At 40.1% G+C, this 19,034-nt stretch overlaps 1 protein-coding gene across 6 annotated transcripts in view; it reads right to left on the reverse strand.

Moving 5' to 3' along the window:
* The window catches only part of si:ch211-106h4.4 (MAM and LDL-receptor class A domain-containing protein 2), a 34,250-nt gene extending 18,129 nt beyond the window's left edge, over window positions 1-16,121 (reverse strand). For 2 of the 6 annotated variants that reach the window (XR_009791695.1, XM_061796637.1), the window contains exons 1-22: window positions 15,915-16,116; window positions 12,935-13,063; window positions 12,723-12,845; window positions 12,545-12,647; window positions 12,320-12,485; window positions 10,734-10,947; window positions 10,525-10,650; window positions 10,313-10,437; window positions 9,228-9,465; window positions 8,899-9,158; window positions 5,633-5,723; window positions 5,406-5,555; window positions 4,583-4,714; window positions 3,715-3,848; window positions 3,471-3,639; window positions 3,192-3,311; window positions 2,496-2,650; window positions 2,324-2,419; window positions 2,141-2,231; window positions 1,389-1,508; window positions 1,141-1,243; window positions 906-1,053 (exon numbers count right to left, since the gene is read on the reverse strand). Coding sequence is in view for 5 of the 6 variants with exons in the window: in XM_061796637.1 (XP_061652621.1) it covers window positions 906-1,053; window positions 1,141-1,243; window positions 1,389-1,508; window positions 2,141-2,231; window positions 2,324-2,419; window positions 2,496-2,650; window positions 3,192-3,311; window positions 3,471-3,639; window positions 3,715-3,848; window positions 4,583-4,714; window positions 5,406-5,555; window positions 5,633-5,723; window positions 8,899-9,158; window positions 9,228-9,465; window positions 10,313-10,437; window positions 10,525-10,650; window positions 10,734-10,947; window positions 12,320-12,485; window positions 12,545-12,647; window positions 12,723-12,845; window positions 12,935-13,063; window positions 15,915-15,942 (3,021 nt within the window). In the remaining variant the exon portion in view is untranslated. Of the gene's footprint in view, window positions 1-905; window positions 1,054-1,140; window positions 1,244-1,388; window positions 1,509-2,140; window positions 2,232-2,323; window positions 2,420-2,495; window positions 2,651-3,191; window positions 3,312-3,470; window positions 3,640-3,714; window positions 3,849-4,582; window positions 4,715-5,405; window positions 5,556-5,632; window positions 5,724-8,898; window positions 9,159-9,227; window positions 9,466-10,312; window positions 10,438-10,524; window positions 10,651-10,733; window positions 10,948-12,319; window positions 12,486-12,544; window positions 12,648-12,722; window positions 12,846-12,934; window positions 13,064-15,914 lie in introns of all 6 variants that reach the window. The other 4 variants (XM_061796639.1, XM_061796640.1, XM_061796638.1 and 1 more) reach the window with 3 other exon arrangements.
* Window positions 16,122-19,034: the final 2,913 nt, after the last annotated feature.

Below are 19,034 nucleotides of genomic sequence, written 5' to 3' on the forward strand. Positions count from 1 at the left end.
CGTATCACAATATGTTTTTGCTGTGGATATTGATATATACCACTACGTAAAACACATCACATTTTTTTTCAATCTAAAACATTCCATGTTACTCTTAACCTTCTTAAATATTTATTATCTGTCAAAGTTTAACATGACACGGGACATTAACCAAGTGTGTAAGACAAAACGTGTATAATCTGACCATGCAAATCCTTTCAGGTTTTCCAATGCCAATTTACACCCAGGTAGTTGAGACTGAGGGTCCGTTCAATTTTGCATCCACTTGAATTCCTTATTTTCAACTGTGCTTACTAGTAGCATGTCTTCTGCTATAGAATTTGTTGTTTTCGGATGGGGGTAAGGGGGTACACACTACTTTGTTTCTTGTCAGACTTTACAAAACCAAAATAACTCCACAATGCTGAACCTTTCAGGCCACTCTTGTCAATAATGTCATGCGTAGAGCATTGGACTGTCTCCCATCATTTCTTCAACTCATTTTCTTTTTTTTTTCAGCGCTCTCCCGCGGCTGCAGCAGTAGGCTACAAACATTAGCAACTGTTGCGTGTCAATGCTAATATGCTGTGTGTGTCAACGTAACTTGGCATGATTGGCACGCCACATGACTGGTTCAGCTCACATTATTATTGGCTCTTTGGCCAATGGCGGGGTACAGCCTGGACCGGTCACCAGCCAATCACAAGACAAATATTGTATCAGCAAACAAGCATTAACACTCACATTCACACCTATGGACAATTCAGAGTATGCAATTAAGCTAACATGTATGTTTCTGGAATGTGAGAGAAATCCAGAGTACCCTGAGAAAACCGACGCAAGCACGGGGAGAACGTGCTCATCACTACCCCACTGTGCTGACAAAATGTACCATGACAATTCTCAACCCCTAAAAAAAGTCTCACCTTGAACTTTGTTGGCCAAAACACTGTGACCGCTGCCACCTCCCAGATCGAAGAGGGAGCTCCAGACCGCTGCCAAAGGGCCTTACCCAGTTCGCTGCTCCACACATGGACAGACAGCATGTTTGATGCTCCAGCGGGCAATCGGTACCTGGTTAAACATATGACATGCACGTATATTTAATTATATTCTCTATTTTTAGAGAATAGTGTGTAATCTTCGCAGCAGTGGACTCACCAGAACCGCGCGCACATCTCCACAGGCGAGTTGTAGTTAGGTGAAAACAGCTGAGCGACTTCAAGTTGTTCAGAATTGGACTTTAATACAGTCATATAGTAACCTAAAGGAAAAAGCCTATTATCTTTTGTTGGACAGTTTTTTTTTAAAGTTGTAAAATTTAACTTCAAGCATCAGATTGTGTGATTATTTTTTATTGCAGTGATGGCCTTTCCATGCTCCTTTATGCCTTTATTGATTCAACTCGCCATTCTCGGTTCCATAGGTGTGATCCATGTTGTCTTTTGTGCCTCTTTCACGGCTCCACTGACCCACGTGACCAACGTCTTTCTCAAATCCGCACCAGCCAGAATCAAACCCGCAGACACCTGAAAATAATATACAACAAAGATGAATACAGGAAATACAACATACCTCTAAATGATTGAATATACTGTATCTGCATGATTACTTGAAGGGGTCTGACGGTAAGCCTAAAGTCAGGGAGTAAAATGCAGGACATAAAAGTGCTTAACGTTTGTGTAAACAGGAGAGCATTTAATTTGAATTAATTGTAAATTAAACCAAAAACTGCTTGCAGTAAATTCTCAAATAAATGAGAGTATGTATGTATCTTGTTTTTAGGAAATTATTTATCCAAACAAGTGTAACATTAACAGTTTGAACAGTATGAATTATTATGCTTGAAAAACAGAACATTTGTTTTTGCAGCGGGTGAATCTGAAGAGCACGAGAGAGGCTGTTTAAATGCTGCTGGAAGTTTAGTGTTTTTCCTTTTTTAATTCACATTGGCGGGATGCAGTTGCAAATGATTTTGACGCACTGCCAAAAGCTTATCGCGGTCTTTGTTGACGGTGTAGGCAGCACACGGACGCAGCGCGAGGCAGTTACACTTTCTGACCTTTACCAAATATGCTGTGTGTGAGAACTTAATGTTCCGAAGCTAAAAATACATGTACTGTTACACCCTTAATGGTTCCACAACTTGGTGTCCACGTACTCTGCTTCTTGCAGGCCCCATTGCTCACAGTGATGTCATCAAGCGCAAGAAATCCCTCACTGTTACTGTTTCTCTGACCGGTGAAGATCACCTATAGAAAGAACAAATGTTTTCATTAATTTATCGTTAGTAGACAGTGTCATCTTTGTGAATACATTATGCACATTTCAGCTAAAACTCTACCCGTCTCATTTCCTCCAAGTTGATGGTTACTTGTGCATTGATCCATTCTGGATTCTGCGTCCCTCTGCGAGTCCAAACCAACTCTTTGGAGGATTTCTAATTAAAAAAAAAAAAAAAAAAAAAATTGATTTACATATTACAAGCGTTACGAATCCTGTACAAGGCGACTTACTCTCTCAACCAGCAGATCAATGGTGGACACCGATGGCCCCAACATGTAATACCAGAACCCAAGACAGATTTGTGATGTCGAATGGCTGACGTCAGCAGAGATGCTTGCCCTCTCACCTTCACTGAATCCAGAGCCATTTATAAGTAAATAAAATCCTTGGGAATGAAAAAAGATGAGAAAAAGCCTGATGACTTCTGGTTGTTCTACTGATGACATTGCTTGCGCTTATTTACGATATAAGATGTAACGAGTGCACTTTTCAAATCATCACAAACACATCCGGCAAATTGAATTCATAGACGGTGCTTTACAAATGTATTAGAGCACCACCAAATTAATAGTTTTTATGCTAACATTTCATTATTATAGGTATACATATTTTTCCAACTGTACTGTTTTCCAAAAACTGTAAAGAACTTCATCATTTCTTTATAATGATTACAAGTAACAGTTATTGCATTACTGAACAGAAAAATATGTTTTAATCATAAAACATCAAGAGAAAACTGAAATTGAAAGAGTTCACATTAAAGCACTTCATGGTGCTGGATGGTCTATTTTGTTTGCCAAGCACTGCACATTTGCAGTGGATGGATGGTTATTTCTTATTTTACTTTATCAATTAACTACTACGCAGAAGGCACCAACAGGATTTTGAACACAAACCTTTCTTTAACAGGTGTTAGCAATATGTACCTTGGTTATTTCCTACAGTGTGATCGTACAGAGGCCCGTTCCATGGCTCGTCCACTTCCAGTCCTCTACTGAGGGTCCAGTTGAAATCATCGTTGACCTCTTGGAACCAGTTACACAGATCTACGGTAAAGACACGTGTTAAGATGCAATGGCGTTATTAGTAGGATTTTGGAGGTCTATGATTAGAATCAAATTCAGGTTCAACCACATCTTTGCTGAAAGATTTTTTTTGTTGGATCTCTACACCTGTGGCTGTGTTACTGAAACCTTTCCTGTCACCTTGTTCAAAAGTGCAGTGCACCCCAGACTCTGGAGTAGCGGTCGTGGGGGTGGCAGGATTCGGGGTGGTGGTGGGGATAACATCATGACATGACTTGTTCCTTATGATGTGGACATCATCAAGGGAAAAGCCTGAATGTGAGCTTAGACTGCTGGCTTGCAAGATAATCTGTTTTAAAAGAATGATAGTTCATGCACAACGTGGCATTGAATTATTCAGGTCTAGACACTTAACTGACTGTACCTGGTGAGGCCCCGATGCACTGTAATCAACCTTGTCTTGGATCCATGTGGAATTGAGGAATCCTCTTGTGTTCCAAATTTGACGCAGGCCAGAGGTCTCGTTCACAAATACAGTCAGCGTAACATCTGATGGTTCTGAAATGACATTTTTTTAAAAGCCTTAAAATCTGGTGGCTCAGGATGATCTCTTCAGTAGAGGTGTATTCAGTATTGGACATTTGTTGCAGTACAGCGGTGTACCGAGTTCTCAAGTATAAGTGTCACTGCATTGCACCTACTCTGTTAACAAACACAGTGCAGCTCAGCCTCCGACTGGCGGACTTCATGGATCGCGATATGCTTTTGGCATTTTGTCAAAGTAGTGAACTCGTTTGAAAAACGGCTTGACATGTGGACATGAATGCCGAATGAAAAAAAAAAAAAAAAACACTAACAGCCTACTCTGTAAACAAATACAATGGAGCTCAGATTCTGGCTAGTGGACATCATGGCATGTCTGTTTTTGGCAATACATCAAACTAGTTAACTCTTAAAACAAACTAAAAAAAGAAGACAAACTAATCATGTTGCACTTTCCTACAAAGAATACAAATTAAGCCGGTACCATTCATTTTACTTTTGTATTGATTATATTTTGTTTATTGGAGAATTTACTGCCAGTATGTTTGTATTATGTAATTGTGTTCCTGTCTGCACAAAAGACAAGCACTTTATGTTTTGCATTTTCTTCTCTGAAATGTACCGAATCGGAGCCAAACCTCGCATTTAAACCAAGGTATGTACCGAAGTGTGATTGTTAGCGTACCGGTAAACCCCTATTCATGCGACAAACAGAGTTATTGTGTCGTACAATTACAGGTTGGGCTTACTCTCGTCACCCCAGCCTTCGGCCCAGTGCCAGAGCTCAAGACAAGCTTGGTCGACACTCCCTAACCACTCGCTCTCCAGTCGAGCCACTTCCACTTTGTCAGACTCCAAGGACCTAAAGAAGACAAAGTGGCCTCAAGCCACAAGCAGAAAAAAACCTTTTAAATCAATGTATTAATATTCAACAGCAATACAAACGGGCTGCTAAGCATCCAAAGGCACAACACTATGAGGTTGTCAGAAGACTTCCAAGAAAAGGTATCAAAAATATGTGTATATATACACTGTTCCTATATCTACAAACTACAAGTTTTCCCATTCAATGTAATCGCTGTGGAGAATATCACTGTGACCTCACCTCTTTGCAGCTATCAAACGTTTTTCCACATGCTTTTTTTTATACTGTACATATCCTCTGTGTCAGATCATCAAACAATGAGCAGACTCGTGAGTGATAATGAGACCTGAGATCTGGCAGTTCCTGGTGAAGAACAACATCACCGTGCTGGAGCAACCTCTCTACTCACCCGACCTGGCTCCGTGTGATTTCTTTTTTCCCAAGCTCAAGGAGGCATTTTGAAGACGTAGACGACATCAAGATGGCTGTGACAATGGGGATGCGGGAAATCCTGAAAGAATCCTTCCGTGAGTTGATGAAGGTGTGGCAGAGAGGGCTGGGAAAGCGCTCCAGTGGGATTAGTTCGAAAGGGAAAACTTGTAGTTTGAATTTGTAATATATCTTTTGTGACACCAGTCCTGGAACCGTTCTGACATACCCTATTTGAAAAGTTAACCTTTTTAAAGTTCTTTCACCGTATCTCTTACCAAGAGAGGACATTGTGGAGTGGTCCATATCTGGGGCAAAAGTGTCTATGGGGCTTCCAGTGCTTCTGGAAAGCCAGTCCCAGTCGATCCCTGACTCGGCTGGAGGGTTATTCACCCAACCGCAAAGGTCCATTTCAAAGTCACAAAAACCTAAAAAGAAAAACACACATTATTGAACAATTAGTACTGTGTTTCTTTAAAATGTTTATTTGCATGGCATCGCTAACCTTCTGGAGGACACGCCCCATTCTGAATAGTCATGTCATCAATGGCAATATCGCTCCTCGGCCAATCGCCTGCCACTGCTTCAAACATCACCTGTCATGGCGAAAAAGACGATTTTGGCAACATTTTGGAGGGTGGAGCGAGAGAGGCAGAAAGCTGTTGATTGGTTGACAAGGAATTGCCCCTTCTGTGAGCAGTGAGGGAGAGTTGAGACCGTTTTACTGATGTGGTTCCTCTTTGTTTTAAAATATATTATGGTCGCACTGCTGTGCAGAGGCTGAGCTGCACTGTGTTTGTTTAAGGAGCAGATGTGTGGCTAGAGTGTGAGCCTGTGAAACTTCCCTACCTATCCCTTACCTAGTATGTTCCATGTAGGAACTTCATACAGCTCTGTACCGCACCAAAAAATCCAAATACTAATACAAGTATCTAGTATGTGCTGTATTTTCTCCACTCTAATTAATGCAGTGTCTTAATAATTAGTTGAACATTTTAACAAGTGGTAGACAACTTAGTCTTCCCATCTGGTAAAAAACACACACAGTACCAAACTAACAATTTTATTGCAACATGCTACAAAATTTGCACAACTCTGTCGGGTCTAACTAACTTACAATTTTATTGCAACATGCTACCAAAACTGCATATTTCTTTCAGGACCCGTCTACATTACTCATGCACTCACTGGTTTATCACGCTGCACTGTTTGCATTGTGTTGTTGATTACTACTGGCCACTCGTGTGTTTGAGAATTCTCTGCACCATTTGCACAATCGTCACTGTATCAGATCATTCAGGGATCGAGACTGCGACCAAATTGGTCACATATGTGAGCTTTTTTTCAGCTTGCGCAATTGAAAACTTTCAACTTTTCGCATTTGCACGAGTGCTTGTTTTAATGGTTGAAAGTTGCCTTTTTTCCACTGTGAGAGCGAGAGAGAGAGAGATAGAGAGAGAGAGAGAGAGAGAGCGAGCGTTGACCATGTGTCGCTGTTTCAATCATTGTTATGAATTCCATTTCAGTTAAAAGCGACCCGCTGCAATATGATTGGCTGCATGCTGCAACATAGTTGACCGCTTCTTCCAGATAGGACACGCTATTATCACAGCACCGTCGCGTACGTGCGCAACACATATGCACGCCACGGACAGTACGCCGTTTCATTTCACTCATTATTACAAACACAGAGTCATGTGCAAAGGTTTTAATAACTTTGTTATGAAGCTAGCAAAGCTAACAAATCTGTCTGTCCAAACCCTGTTTATGGTATACACATATGAAGATACAATATGTACAAAGTTAAACAGCCCAGACTCCTTTTACAGAGGATTGTATAGGAAAACAAACTATCTTTAAAATAAAGTGCAAACATTTCAGTAATGGTTTAATGGGTTTTCTCCAGGCACTCCGGTTTCTTCCTACATCCCAAAAACATGTGTGGTAGGTTGATTGAAGACTATGAATTGCCCGTAGGTGAGAATGTGAGTGTGAATAATTGTTTGTTTCTATGTGCCCTGCAATTGGCTGGCGACCAGTTCAGGGTGTACCCCGCCCCCTGCCTGAAGTTAGCTGGGATAGGCTCCAGCACGCCCGCAATCCTAATGAGGATAAGCGGAAAGGAAGATGAATGAATGAAAATCTCAAGTAGGGCTGGGCGATCTGACCAAAAAAAAACACAAAACAAACAAAAGCAAAATAAAATAATAATTACGATTAATTTTTTCATATTGTTCGATCTCGATCATCACAATTTTTATATACTTTTTAAACTGTTTTAAATAGCCAGTTTTAAAGCATCTGTACTGAAAATTAAAGAAGCTAGAGAGTAGTTCAACATTTCATTAACGCCTTTTGTTAACACTCATAGTCAGTATTTAAAACAGTAGTCCCATCATGATATTGGTGTACTAAGCAAATAAAATAAATATAGAGAAATATTAAATTTTCACTCAACATTGCAATGAATGAAGAAATATATATGAGTATTTTTGGAGGTACAAGATACAAAATAAACAAGCTGCCCCTTCGGGGATAATGACAACACCTTGGATTGTAAACAATCATTCTCCAGGAATGAAGTTACATACTCTGTTATCATTATTGCTAATTTTACAGATGACTCTGATTGGCTTTTGTCATGCACATTCCCACTGTGTTAGAGTAAGGAAATACACACAGAGCTGATGATCGAAATCAATGAGAAATGTATCCCAATCTTCAATCTCGATCATATAATCACCCTGCCCTAATCTTCAGTCACTCTCAATCTTTACTTCATACGAAACTAAAGTATGCGATGGTCATGCTGTACTTCCTCAAAAAAATGGCGGGACCAAATCATGTCCCTGTGCGACTAACTGAAAAAGTTGTGCTTCTAGTGCAAAAGTTAGTGTAGAGCCATGCCATTGGACTATTACTCACTTTAAATTGCTCTAAATTCCTTGACGACTGCATCATTTGTACAATTGGCATTATATCAGTATCACCACACACGTGGCACACTTTCATTGCTCAATCACGCTCCACACTCGTGTTTTTTATGTCCTAAACGTATATTTCGTCATAGTGGCTGTTTGCTGTTATACTAGGATGGCTCCAACTTCCGGAGACAAATTCCTTGTGCGTCTTGTAACATACTTGGCCAGTAAAGCTGATTCTGATTCGGATTACGTGGAGGCTATGTCTTTAACGGCTATTAGCGTTCCAGTAGTCATGCCTTGGTCATGCCACAATGTTGTGTGCGTCAATTAGTTAACAAGAGCAGATACATTTTCTGTAACATACTGGAAAATGAAAATATGAATACCTATACCCATTATGTAGTATGCTTAATTTAACACCTCCCGTAGGAACTGCAATTATTTCAGATCTCACACACAAAGCGTCGACTGCTGAGCCCATTTGATCTCCGTTGGTGACCAAAACAGCAGCACCAACCCACTGTCTCACCACGTTGTAAACGTGTGCAGTATGAAATATTATCTTAAATCATGGGGAGATGGCTTCTACAACAAAAATCAGCGTTTCAGTAGAATTTGACATCTGTTATAGCTCCACAATGTTGGGCGCGCCCATTAGTTCCACCTAGTCCGCCTCAGTTCTTGCAGTTTTGCTCCTTTTTCTCATAATCATCCTTTTTATTCCAGTTTCACTTGACATAAATTGTAATATACCATTAATATTCATCACCAATGGCCTCTGGAGCAATAAAAGGCCTCTGCTCATGTGCAATTGAGTAAATAAAAGCCCAAGGCCACTTATTCCTACCTGATAAGGAGTATCAGGGCTAAGAAGGGAAACTCGTCCGTGACGCCAGCGGCTTCCCTGATCTCCGCTTCTGCTCCACAGCTTGTCAGAAGTGTCAGCAGTCAAAAGGTAAACATTGAGGTGGCCCACATCTTTTCCCTCCATGTAGTACCAGAACATTAAGCATTCACCGTCAGCTGGGGCGGACTCCATCAGTGCAGTCACTATTTGGCCTCTGGAGCCTGGCAAGTGTCTCCACAACTGAGCGCTGAGGTAATAGCCTACACAAGTGATGAAGGTGCTGGTTCTTATGCTTGAATAAAAGTTATATGTAGTGATGGGTTTCTAACCGTGCTCAGTTTCCAGGGTGTGATCTGTGTGGGGGCCCGAGGAGTTGGCAGGCTGGGATGTCCCGTTGATTCGACTCCAGCTGAAGTCCGCAGACGGGACGTGCTGCAGACCACAGAGGGAGCCCTGGAAGGTGCACTCACGCTCGGCTGGACATGAGCCACTCTCCCTAATAGACACGACGATGTCGTCTATGGAGATGGTCCCTTGCTCACCACCCACCACAGCTTCAATGATGAACTGGAGAATTGCGAAAAACCTTATCAGCAACAGTCGAGTACAAGTTGGAAAGACAATCACGTTCAGGTTTCATTGATGCTATCAGATAAGTACAATTAGAATTGAATGAGCCTACGGTATGTTAGTTGCACAAAAGGGAAATTGCTTTTTACAGCAGCCAAGAGTCCCGTAGCAGCACACTGTACATGGACAAATAATAATGGATACCAAATATACAGAAGTGAATGTGAATAGCATCAAGAATCGTCAGCAGTGTTGTATGCAGCAAATAACTTTCCACCTGTCAATAAATAGTCTACAGTATATTTAAGCATGAATTAATAAAGCAAATACATACAATACATACTATTCATATACACACACAACATAGATGTATACACAATATATTTTTTTTTATTATTATACTGTACATCCTATAATGGAGAGAGTGAATGTGAGTAAATATGAGTGAATGAACAGCAGAAAGGGTAAAGTATAAATGAATAAATAATATGTAAACAGAATATGATCTTGTAGTTTTCATACTATATAATGTACTGTATACGGATATGAATGTTAATAGCAGCAAGAATAGTCAGTTGCACTGTATGTTGCAAAAACTATCCATATATCAATTAACGCTACTAACGTTCAGTAGTGGAGTGACTATACATGAATAAATACAATATCTATACTCTATATGCAGATATAAACATGAACAGCAGCAGGAATAATAATCAAGTAGGTGCTTTACTTGTATTAATCTGATGCACCACAAGGCTCAGTCTTATGTCCCCTATTATAGCTAATTAAATTTTGCCTATTATTGTGGCTAGCGAGTGTATGAAATAAGTACAAAAGACGGAACCTGTATTGGTTCTTCGCTGGAGAAGGCGAGATCAGCAAATCTCCATTTGTTTCCCTGAGTACCACTCCTTATCCACACAATGTCCTCTGCTTCACCATGGCGTTTAACAATGAACTTCAATGAACCTGGTGATGAAATATTGTTTCAGCCCATTTTTTTTTTTTTAATCTGAAGAGGATTCCAATTAAATGATTTTAAAAAGGGGTGCCTACCAATGCTGTTGCCAAAAATGTGGTAGTGAAAGCTCACACAAATGACTCGCCCCACAGCAAAGCCGACCAGTCTCGCTGAAGATGAGATGTTAAGGTCACGTTTGCTGGATATGAGCATGTAGTAGCCTGTGGGTGAGGGCAGAACGCATGCAAAATCATGTGTATGTGGCAAGCTGAATTAATTACTGTATATAGCTAATAATACAAACCATTGCCCTGGGGGTATAGGAATCCCCCTGACACCCGTTGCCACAGGATGCTAGCAGTGTAGTCGTGGTACCAGGAACAGGTGTCCTCTTCAAAATGGCAGGAGAGCTGCTCGGATCCAGCAGGAATGTCTCCCTCTGCACACTTATCGAAGCTGATGTCATCCAGCATCACGTTAGGGGATGCAAAGAAAGGACAACTGAAGGAAAACTGGAGCTGTCAGAGTGAGAAGTTTTACTGTAAATAAAATGAGTTTTTATGACTTTTGACATTTCACTTCTCAGCAGAATGCAAACTGATTTACACAAAACTGTGAAAAGACGCAGAAAATAGCATGAGCTACAACGTCTTCTGTTGTTTGGCAGTTGTTACCTGCTACATAATGCATATTAGTGCCACCTACAGGAATGGAGTGGAACACTGTTGGCTGTATTGACAACTGTTCAAATGTATAACTAGACTTTACACCGATTTTATAGGCTTTATCGGTATCGGCCGATAATTAGCATTTTATGCTGATCAGCTTTAATGTCATAATTCGCCGATCCGATCAAAGACGTCATTGATCGACTCCGCAAAAGACATTTACTCCGCGTCGCCATTGTGCACAGTATATTTGAATCCAAAAGCTTGTTTATTTTTAGCCTTGTCGCGTGTCTTTTGGCGTAGCCCTGTAAATATCTGACGGCCAATAAAGTTTTTTTAAAAAAACAAAAAAAACATGTGGACTGAAAAATCTAAGGGCACACCAACAAATAAAAATGTCACAAAAAGTGGATACATTAATTACTGTATGTACTTCCTGCCATCTAATAGAAGACCATTCATTTGTTCTGTCTGAATAGCGGACCAAAGATAAATTATTTATTGTAAATATAATTTTTGAGCAATTAAGTACACAAGTATATACAGTAAATGAACAGGTCATTTAAATAGAAACATTCCTCCATCTTGTGATCGGATCGGTGATCGGTTATCGTTTTTTTTAAACTCGGTGATTGGTGATCGGCCCCAAAAATCCTGATCGTGTCAAGCCAATGTTCAACCAGCCTTTGCATTTTGTTTTGTTTGTTTTGTTTTGATAATTTATCAACCTAGGGTTGGGAACTTGAGAAAATGTTCTTTTTTTTTTTTTTTTTTTTTGAATATTCATCCATCAATCCATTTTCTTTAACACTTGTCCTTATTTAGGGTCACGAGTGAGCTGGAGCCTGTCCCAGCTGACTTTGGGTGAAAGACGTAGGGTTCTCCCTGGGCTGGTCACCAGCCAATCGCAGGCCACATATAGACAAGCATTAGCACTCATATTTATACCTATGGACAATTTGGAGTCTTAAATTAACCTAACGTATTTTTGTGGAGTGTTGGAAGAAGCCAGAGAAAACCCAAAAAGAAGATGAAAATTTCAGATACAAACCCCGAATGTCAGAACTGTGTGGCACACATGATAACCACTTTTGCACCGTGCTGGCATTTTGAATATTGTTTTTATAGTACAGTGCTTACTGTGCTCATTTTTACATCAATGGCTTCAAGATGCCATTCATCAATTCTTATGTATAATTTTTATTATTATACCCATCCGTACCTTGTACCCTCCGGGTTGATTTCCGATGACAGTCTGGGCATTCTGCCAGCCCTTTGTCGTACTCTCAGTGTTCAGCAGTTCGTGCGTGTCCATCTCTCGAACCATGATTACGTTAATGCGTGAGGATGATGTGGATGAGCTTTCATCATGAATGTGGTACCAGAAGCTGAAATCACATTTTATTGATTGTCTGGCATCAGCATCATTGTGAAGTTGCAGTAGTACCTGAGCTGGCACCCCACAGCTGCCCTTTTCTCAACGGAGTATTCCAAAACTGCCTTGGAAGTTAAACCACACTTTTGTTTGCTGTCAATATACATGACATACCCTGTTGAAAACAAACGAGAAGCTAGTAAAGCTACATAAAACACTGAACTCGGTGGCTATTGGGAACAGACTTTACCCCAAGGGCTCCCTGAAGTATGGTCCTGTCCGGGTATCGAGGTGACGTTTGCCCACTGCCTCGTCCAAGTGTACTTGGTGGTGCTGTTCCAACCACACGAGTGATCCTCAAAATTGCATGAGCCTAAAATGAGGAAAGTTCACGTACATTTGAATTGAAGAACGGGCCTCCTTAGTTAAGGATTTCAACGATGATAATGGTGCAAGGCCTACCGCAAAAGACCTCATCTGAACCATCCTTGCAGTCTTTCTTGAAATCACACACGAGTCCAGCAGCAAGGCATTCTCCAGTCGTGCACTTAAACGTTTCATCGGGGCACAAGGATGCGCCGACAAAATAGACTGCAGGGGATGTTTTATTTTTATTTATTTGTTTAAATCACAGAGATAACTCAAACTCAATTCCCCAGCACTTTGAAGTCATGGGAAAACATGGATTTATCCTCCTGTGGTAATGTTTTCTATTCTGGGGAAATACCCAGAGTCTATTTCATTCCTTGCAAGAGAGAGATACTACAGCTACATAGCGGATGTACTGAATGCAGTACACAAGGTCTTCTGACAAACCCGGCACTGCTGTCCCACTTATACTGAACATCACGCTGGGCAATTAACCACATGCTAAATGCATTATTATCTCATCACAGCATGTTCTGGTAAATGTTCATTACAATGAAAAGATATACATTATTTTACTTTATCATATTAAAATATAACCCCAATTCCAATGAAGTTGGGACGTTGTGTTAAACAAATAAAAACAGAATACAATGATTTGCAAATCATGTTCAACCTATATGTAATTGAATACACTACAAAGACAAGATATTTAATGTTAAAAGTGATCAACTTTATTGTTTTTAGCAACTAATCATTAACTTGGAATTTTGAATCATGTTACAAAAAATCATGTTACAAAATTTTGAATCATGTTACAAAAAAAGGTGGGACAGGTGGCAAAAAAGACTGAGAAAGTTGAGGAATGCTCATCAAACACCTGTTTGGAACATCCTACAGGCTAATTGGGAACAGGTGGGTGCCATGATTGGGTATAAAAGGAGCTTCCCTGAATTGCTCAGTCATTCACAAGCAAAGATGGGGCGAGGTTCACCTCTTTGTGAACAAGTGTGTGAGAAAATAGTCAAACAGTTTAAGGACAATGTACAATTGCGAGGAATTAAGGGATTTCATCATCTACGCGCCATAATATCATCAAAAGTTTCAGAGAATCTGGAGAAATCACTGCATGTAAGCAGCAAGGCCGAAAACCAACATTGAATGCCCGTGACCTTTGATCCGTCAGGCGGTACTGCATCAAAAACCGACATCAATGTGTAAAGGATATCACCACATGGGCTCAGGAACACTTCAGAAAACCAATGTCAGTAAATACAGTTCGACACTACATCCGTAAGTGCAACTTGAAACTCTACTATGCAAAGCAAAAGCCATTTATCAACAACACCCAGAAACGCCCCCGTCTTCTCTGGGCCCGAGCTCATCTAAGACTGATGGACTGATGCAAAGTGGAAAAGTGTTCTGTTGTCCGACAAGTCCACAGTTCAAATTGTTTTTGGAAATTGTGGAAGTCGTGTCTTCCGGGCCAAAGAGGAAAAGAACCATCCGGACTGTTATGGACACAAAAGTTCAAAAGCCAGCATCTGTGATGGTATGGGGCTGTGTTAGTGCCAATGGCATGGGTAACTTTCACATCTGTGAAGGCACCATTAATGCTGAAAGGTCCAGACAGGTTTTGGAGAAACATATGCTGCCATCCAAGCAACGTCTTTTTCATGGACGCCCCTGCTTATTTCAGCAAGACAATACCAAACCACAATCTGCACGTGTTACAACACCGTGGCTTCGTAGTAAAAGAGTGCGGATACTAGTTGAAAATGTGTGGCGCATTATGAAGCGTCAAATACGACGGAGACACCGCACTGTTGAACAGCTGAAGCTGTACATCAAGCAAGAATGGGAAAGAATTCCACCTACAAAGCTTCAACAATTAGTGTCTTCAGTTCCCAAACGTTTATTGAATGTTGTTAAAAGAAAAGGTGATGTAACACAGTGGTAAACATGAACCTGTCCAAGCTTTTTTGGAACGTATTGCAGCCATAAAATTCCAAGTTAATGATTATTTGCTAAAACAATCAAGTTTATCGGTTTGAACATGAAATATCTTGTCTTTATAGTGTATTCAGTTAAAAAAAAGGTTGAACATGATTTGCAAATCATTGTATTCTGTTTTTAACACAACGTCCCAACTTCATTGGAATGTGGGTTGTAGACGGGATTGTGAAATTATTAAAGAGAGATTATAGGCACAAGTGTCGTGTTTTTTTAGTTGATGGTTACTGGACTGGATTCCACTTATTTACCAGGCAGTTTTCGCCTGTTTTTCTTTATGTTGTTGGGTAAATTAAAGTTGCTGGTCATACACAGAAGAACATTTGAACAAAAATTATTCAGACAGAGGGCTAGTTATTGTGGAATGCTCACATTGTCATGTATCAAACCGTGAAAATGCAACATTAAAAATCAAGCATTGTTATAACTCTATATAATTCTCCTGTTATAGAGACTTAGAAGGTGCCATATAAATATAAGATATTATTACTAATTATTATAGTCAAGTGCTTTTCTATCCAAGACTGTGAAAGGCACACATTTTCATTCAAGTTTAAGCATGTCTTAAACTCTGAAAATGCATAAAATTCAAGCACTATTATAACTCTATAAAATGCTCCTACTGTTATAAAGCCATGTGTAATAGTGGCATATTGCTTTAAAAAGCTCACATTGGCAAAGACATTGAAGGACTCAAACTATGTCTCGGTACGATAATTATCAAAATACACCATTAAAATTAAAGCACCATTAAAAGTCTGTTTTAAACCTTTTGCTATGGCGCTGTAATGTAATTATGTCTTTATGGCCAACGCTGTGGCCAATGAGTGTGATTTGTGGGACCTGGATTTTATTTTCTTTTTTTTTTTTTACACAAATATGAGGAACTTATACCATAGAGTAAGGATAAGCAACAGCCAGGAAATGGGCAATAAGTGTTTCTAAAAAAAAAAAAAACCTTAGAGGAACAAGCATGGGCCTCGGAAGTCTTCATTTAAAAAAAAAAAAAAAAAAAACTAATTAGCCGCCCCGTTATAGATGAACACTAAGGCAAAGATCTTACCTGCAAGTACAAAAAGCAATTGTCTCATTTTGTGAAGAAACGCGATACAAAGTTTAATCCAAAGAAATGGCGAGACATTTACAGCACCGTTATCCAAAGCCCAGCTAACGCTCCGGTGAACAGTTTGTACCTGTGCTTGCTGTCGCGCAACTTTTACAGTATTATGACAAGCAAGCTATGAGAGTAGTGAGTCCATAACGGCAGACCCGGGCATAAAGTCCAGGACAAGGTGACTGAATGAACGACATTACGGTTTTGTGCTTCATCTTTATGGCCCTCAAGTGCTCAACTCTAATCTTGACACTGAAGAGATTTAGATTACAAGAAGTAACATTAGATGGAAAAGAAAAAGAAAAAGAAAGAAAGAAAAAAAGACAAAAGATTGGGACTTAAAGGGGTCAATTGTGAAAATGTGAATTTCAAATTGCTTACAAATACATCTTTGAAGTACCTTCCCACCCATCAATCAATAAATTTTAACAATCCCAAAAATATTTTGTGAACTGCCTATTTTAAAAGTGTGTCTGTGAGCGAGCAGAGATTGTAATGTCACCGCCCCCAATGTCTATCTTCTCCATCCATGACTTGGAAGCTTGGTTTGACAAATATTGCCATTTTCAAGTGATGACAGGACTACACTATCATGTCAAAGCCAAAAACTAATCTGAGCTGCATTGTTAGCACAAATTACCATTAGCTAACAGCATAATCAGCATTACTGATTAAAAGAGTAATTTAGTAGCTTGGTGATGAAATTCTGCCACCACGAGTGAAAATACAATCCATGCTTTTACTGTCTTTACGGGTGCGCGTTTTTTTTCTTCACACGCCGGGCTAGTTGAAGTTGTTCGCCTCATCGCAACGCCTAGCACCGGTCGGTAACAAAAAACATACTCCAAGTCAGCACAGCAATAGACGCTGTGAGCAGTGGCTCATTTGAACGAGACGGCACCACCCTTAAAACTTGCTGAGTTCAATAAGGATGTCGCACCTTTGACAGTGACTATCCCGATCAAAGGTTTGCATGTGTTTCTCAGGTCACGTATTGCAGAACACAATCACGGGATCAGTGATAACGTTTGAAAGGGAAAAGTGCTGGCTGCTTCCATAAACACATGGTGGACTACACAAGCTTCAGGAATAAGTTATCATATTTCAGCACCATCCAACACACTTGAGAGGAAGTGAAAATACAAAATGCTATGACTGATGTTTGACAGCATCAACTTGTGAATGACCCAAAACAGGATATTATGTTGCTACACTTTGGATGCACACAACATGTTCTGCTTATCAGCAACAACGCAATAAAATGTGGCTTTTATAAGATCTACCCAATTGACATACGGTGAACAGCAAAAACCTCAATGGAACATTGCTAAACCCCTTTCACACTGCCAATAAAAGTCCACATTTTCCACCTTTTTGTCCCTGACGCTGTTCTGTGTAAACGGCACCAACACGATATTCATAGATAGTATCAGATCCATAACAGAGGCGGGATGGCCACATCTGTAAAAGAGAATGCTGCAATTCAAGGAACACTGTGAAGTTTAACAACACCTTACACTCTTCTTCCCTGCCCTGTTTTCGAAAGCAATTGCTGACAACTATTTCATACATTACACCAGATGTTTGGTTGTTGTTTTTTTTTTTCAAATCTAATCATCTGATTGTGCGATTATCTGCAGCAATATCCCGCTTTGGTAGGTTTTTTACAAAAGGCAAAGGTGGATAAATCAGATGCAGAAATGTCAAAGCTCAAGCTGTATTGTTTCCAGTTATTCATTTGCATGTTTTTCTGTTTTATTAGTACCCTAAAGATGACATTTAACTGTGCTGTGTCAGTAAATGAGGGGCCATTCATATGGGAGGAGATATCCAACAGGAAGTCAGCTGAATTTATCCAGAGGAAGTTCCAATTGTAAGAAAAAAAGCAGATCTAGTGCACAAGTTCGACTGGAAATAATTCATCAATGGAAGCCCAAGGTACACTTGCAAGCAGTGCAGATGTGATATATTGTATAATGAATTAATATGAAAAACCTGTTTGTGTGTGTGTGTGTGTGTGTGTGTGTGTGTGTGTGTGTGTGTGTGTGTGTGTGTGTGTGTGTGTGTGTGTGCGCTTGCATGATTGCGCACTACTTTACAATACCACTTATACCAAAAGGACCAGAACTTGGGTCCTCCCTGGAATTTGAACTTAAGGAAATAAGAGCATATCATGCATTGCAATAACCAATGACCAATACATTGTATGCAACTCGTCTCTTGCCACCCTGACATCTGGATTTTGGCCTCTTTTACTGCCGCTTCTCCCCCTTCCTGCTTCGAGAGGGGGCGTATCCAAGTGAGAGTCTTGAACATGAGGTGGATGTGCTCACCATGCTTGAAGATCATTAAACTAACATTTAGTTGCATTACCATCGTTTCTGAGAACTGCTTTCACATCTTTATTGTGAACCCAAAAAGTTGAACCCAGATGTCCGGACAGTGAGGCAGACGTGCTAACCGCTATATCACCACAGTATTTAATTGCATTACCACTGTTTCTGCAAACTTTTTAATCTTTGTGTTGTATGGAATCAATTGCTGGTACTTGTGAAATGCTATTCCAGGCAAGGACCACTGGAGTGCATACCACAATTCCAAATAAATCAAAAATTGACCCTGGACCCATTTCTGGAGTCAACACCACGTTTGGGAAAGACTGCAGGTCTCTGCCAAGGCCTAACTTTTAACCAAAGTGGACAAAAGTTACTATATGTCTCCCCCCAAATGTCATGGTTTTTTTAATGGTTTCTTACTTGGCCATGCGGAAATTGGCTAAGAAGTTTTTGCATGATCCTGTCCACAACCACAAGAACAAAGAAAACATGCACCAAAAAAAGAAAAAAAAAAAAAAAAGAAAAATGGTGTTGCGCCATGTTTATAATTGTGTTCAAACGTTTGGCGTTACACAATCAAACTGACTTTCATCCAAATTCTTTGTGTCAATGATGGGGGGGGGGGGGGGGGGGGGGGGTAATGGAACGCTGTACCAAATTGTGACTGATGCGTCACGTTTAGCATAAATGTCTTACACATCAATTTTTCCCTCGCTACAGGACAGGAAGTGAA

This window comes from Phyllopteryx taeniolatus, chromosome 14 (assembly GCF_024500385.1).
Source record: "Phyllopteryx taeniolatus isolate TA_2022b chromosome 14, UOR_Ptae_1.2, whole genome shotgun sequence".
In the NCBI taxonomy this organism is placed as follows: domain Eukaryota; kingdom Metazoa; phylum Chordata; class Actinopteri; order Syngnathiformes; family Syngnathidae; genus Phyllopteryx; species Phyllopteryx taeniolatus.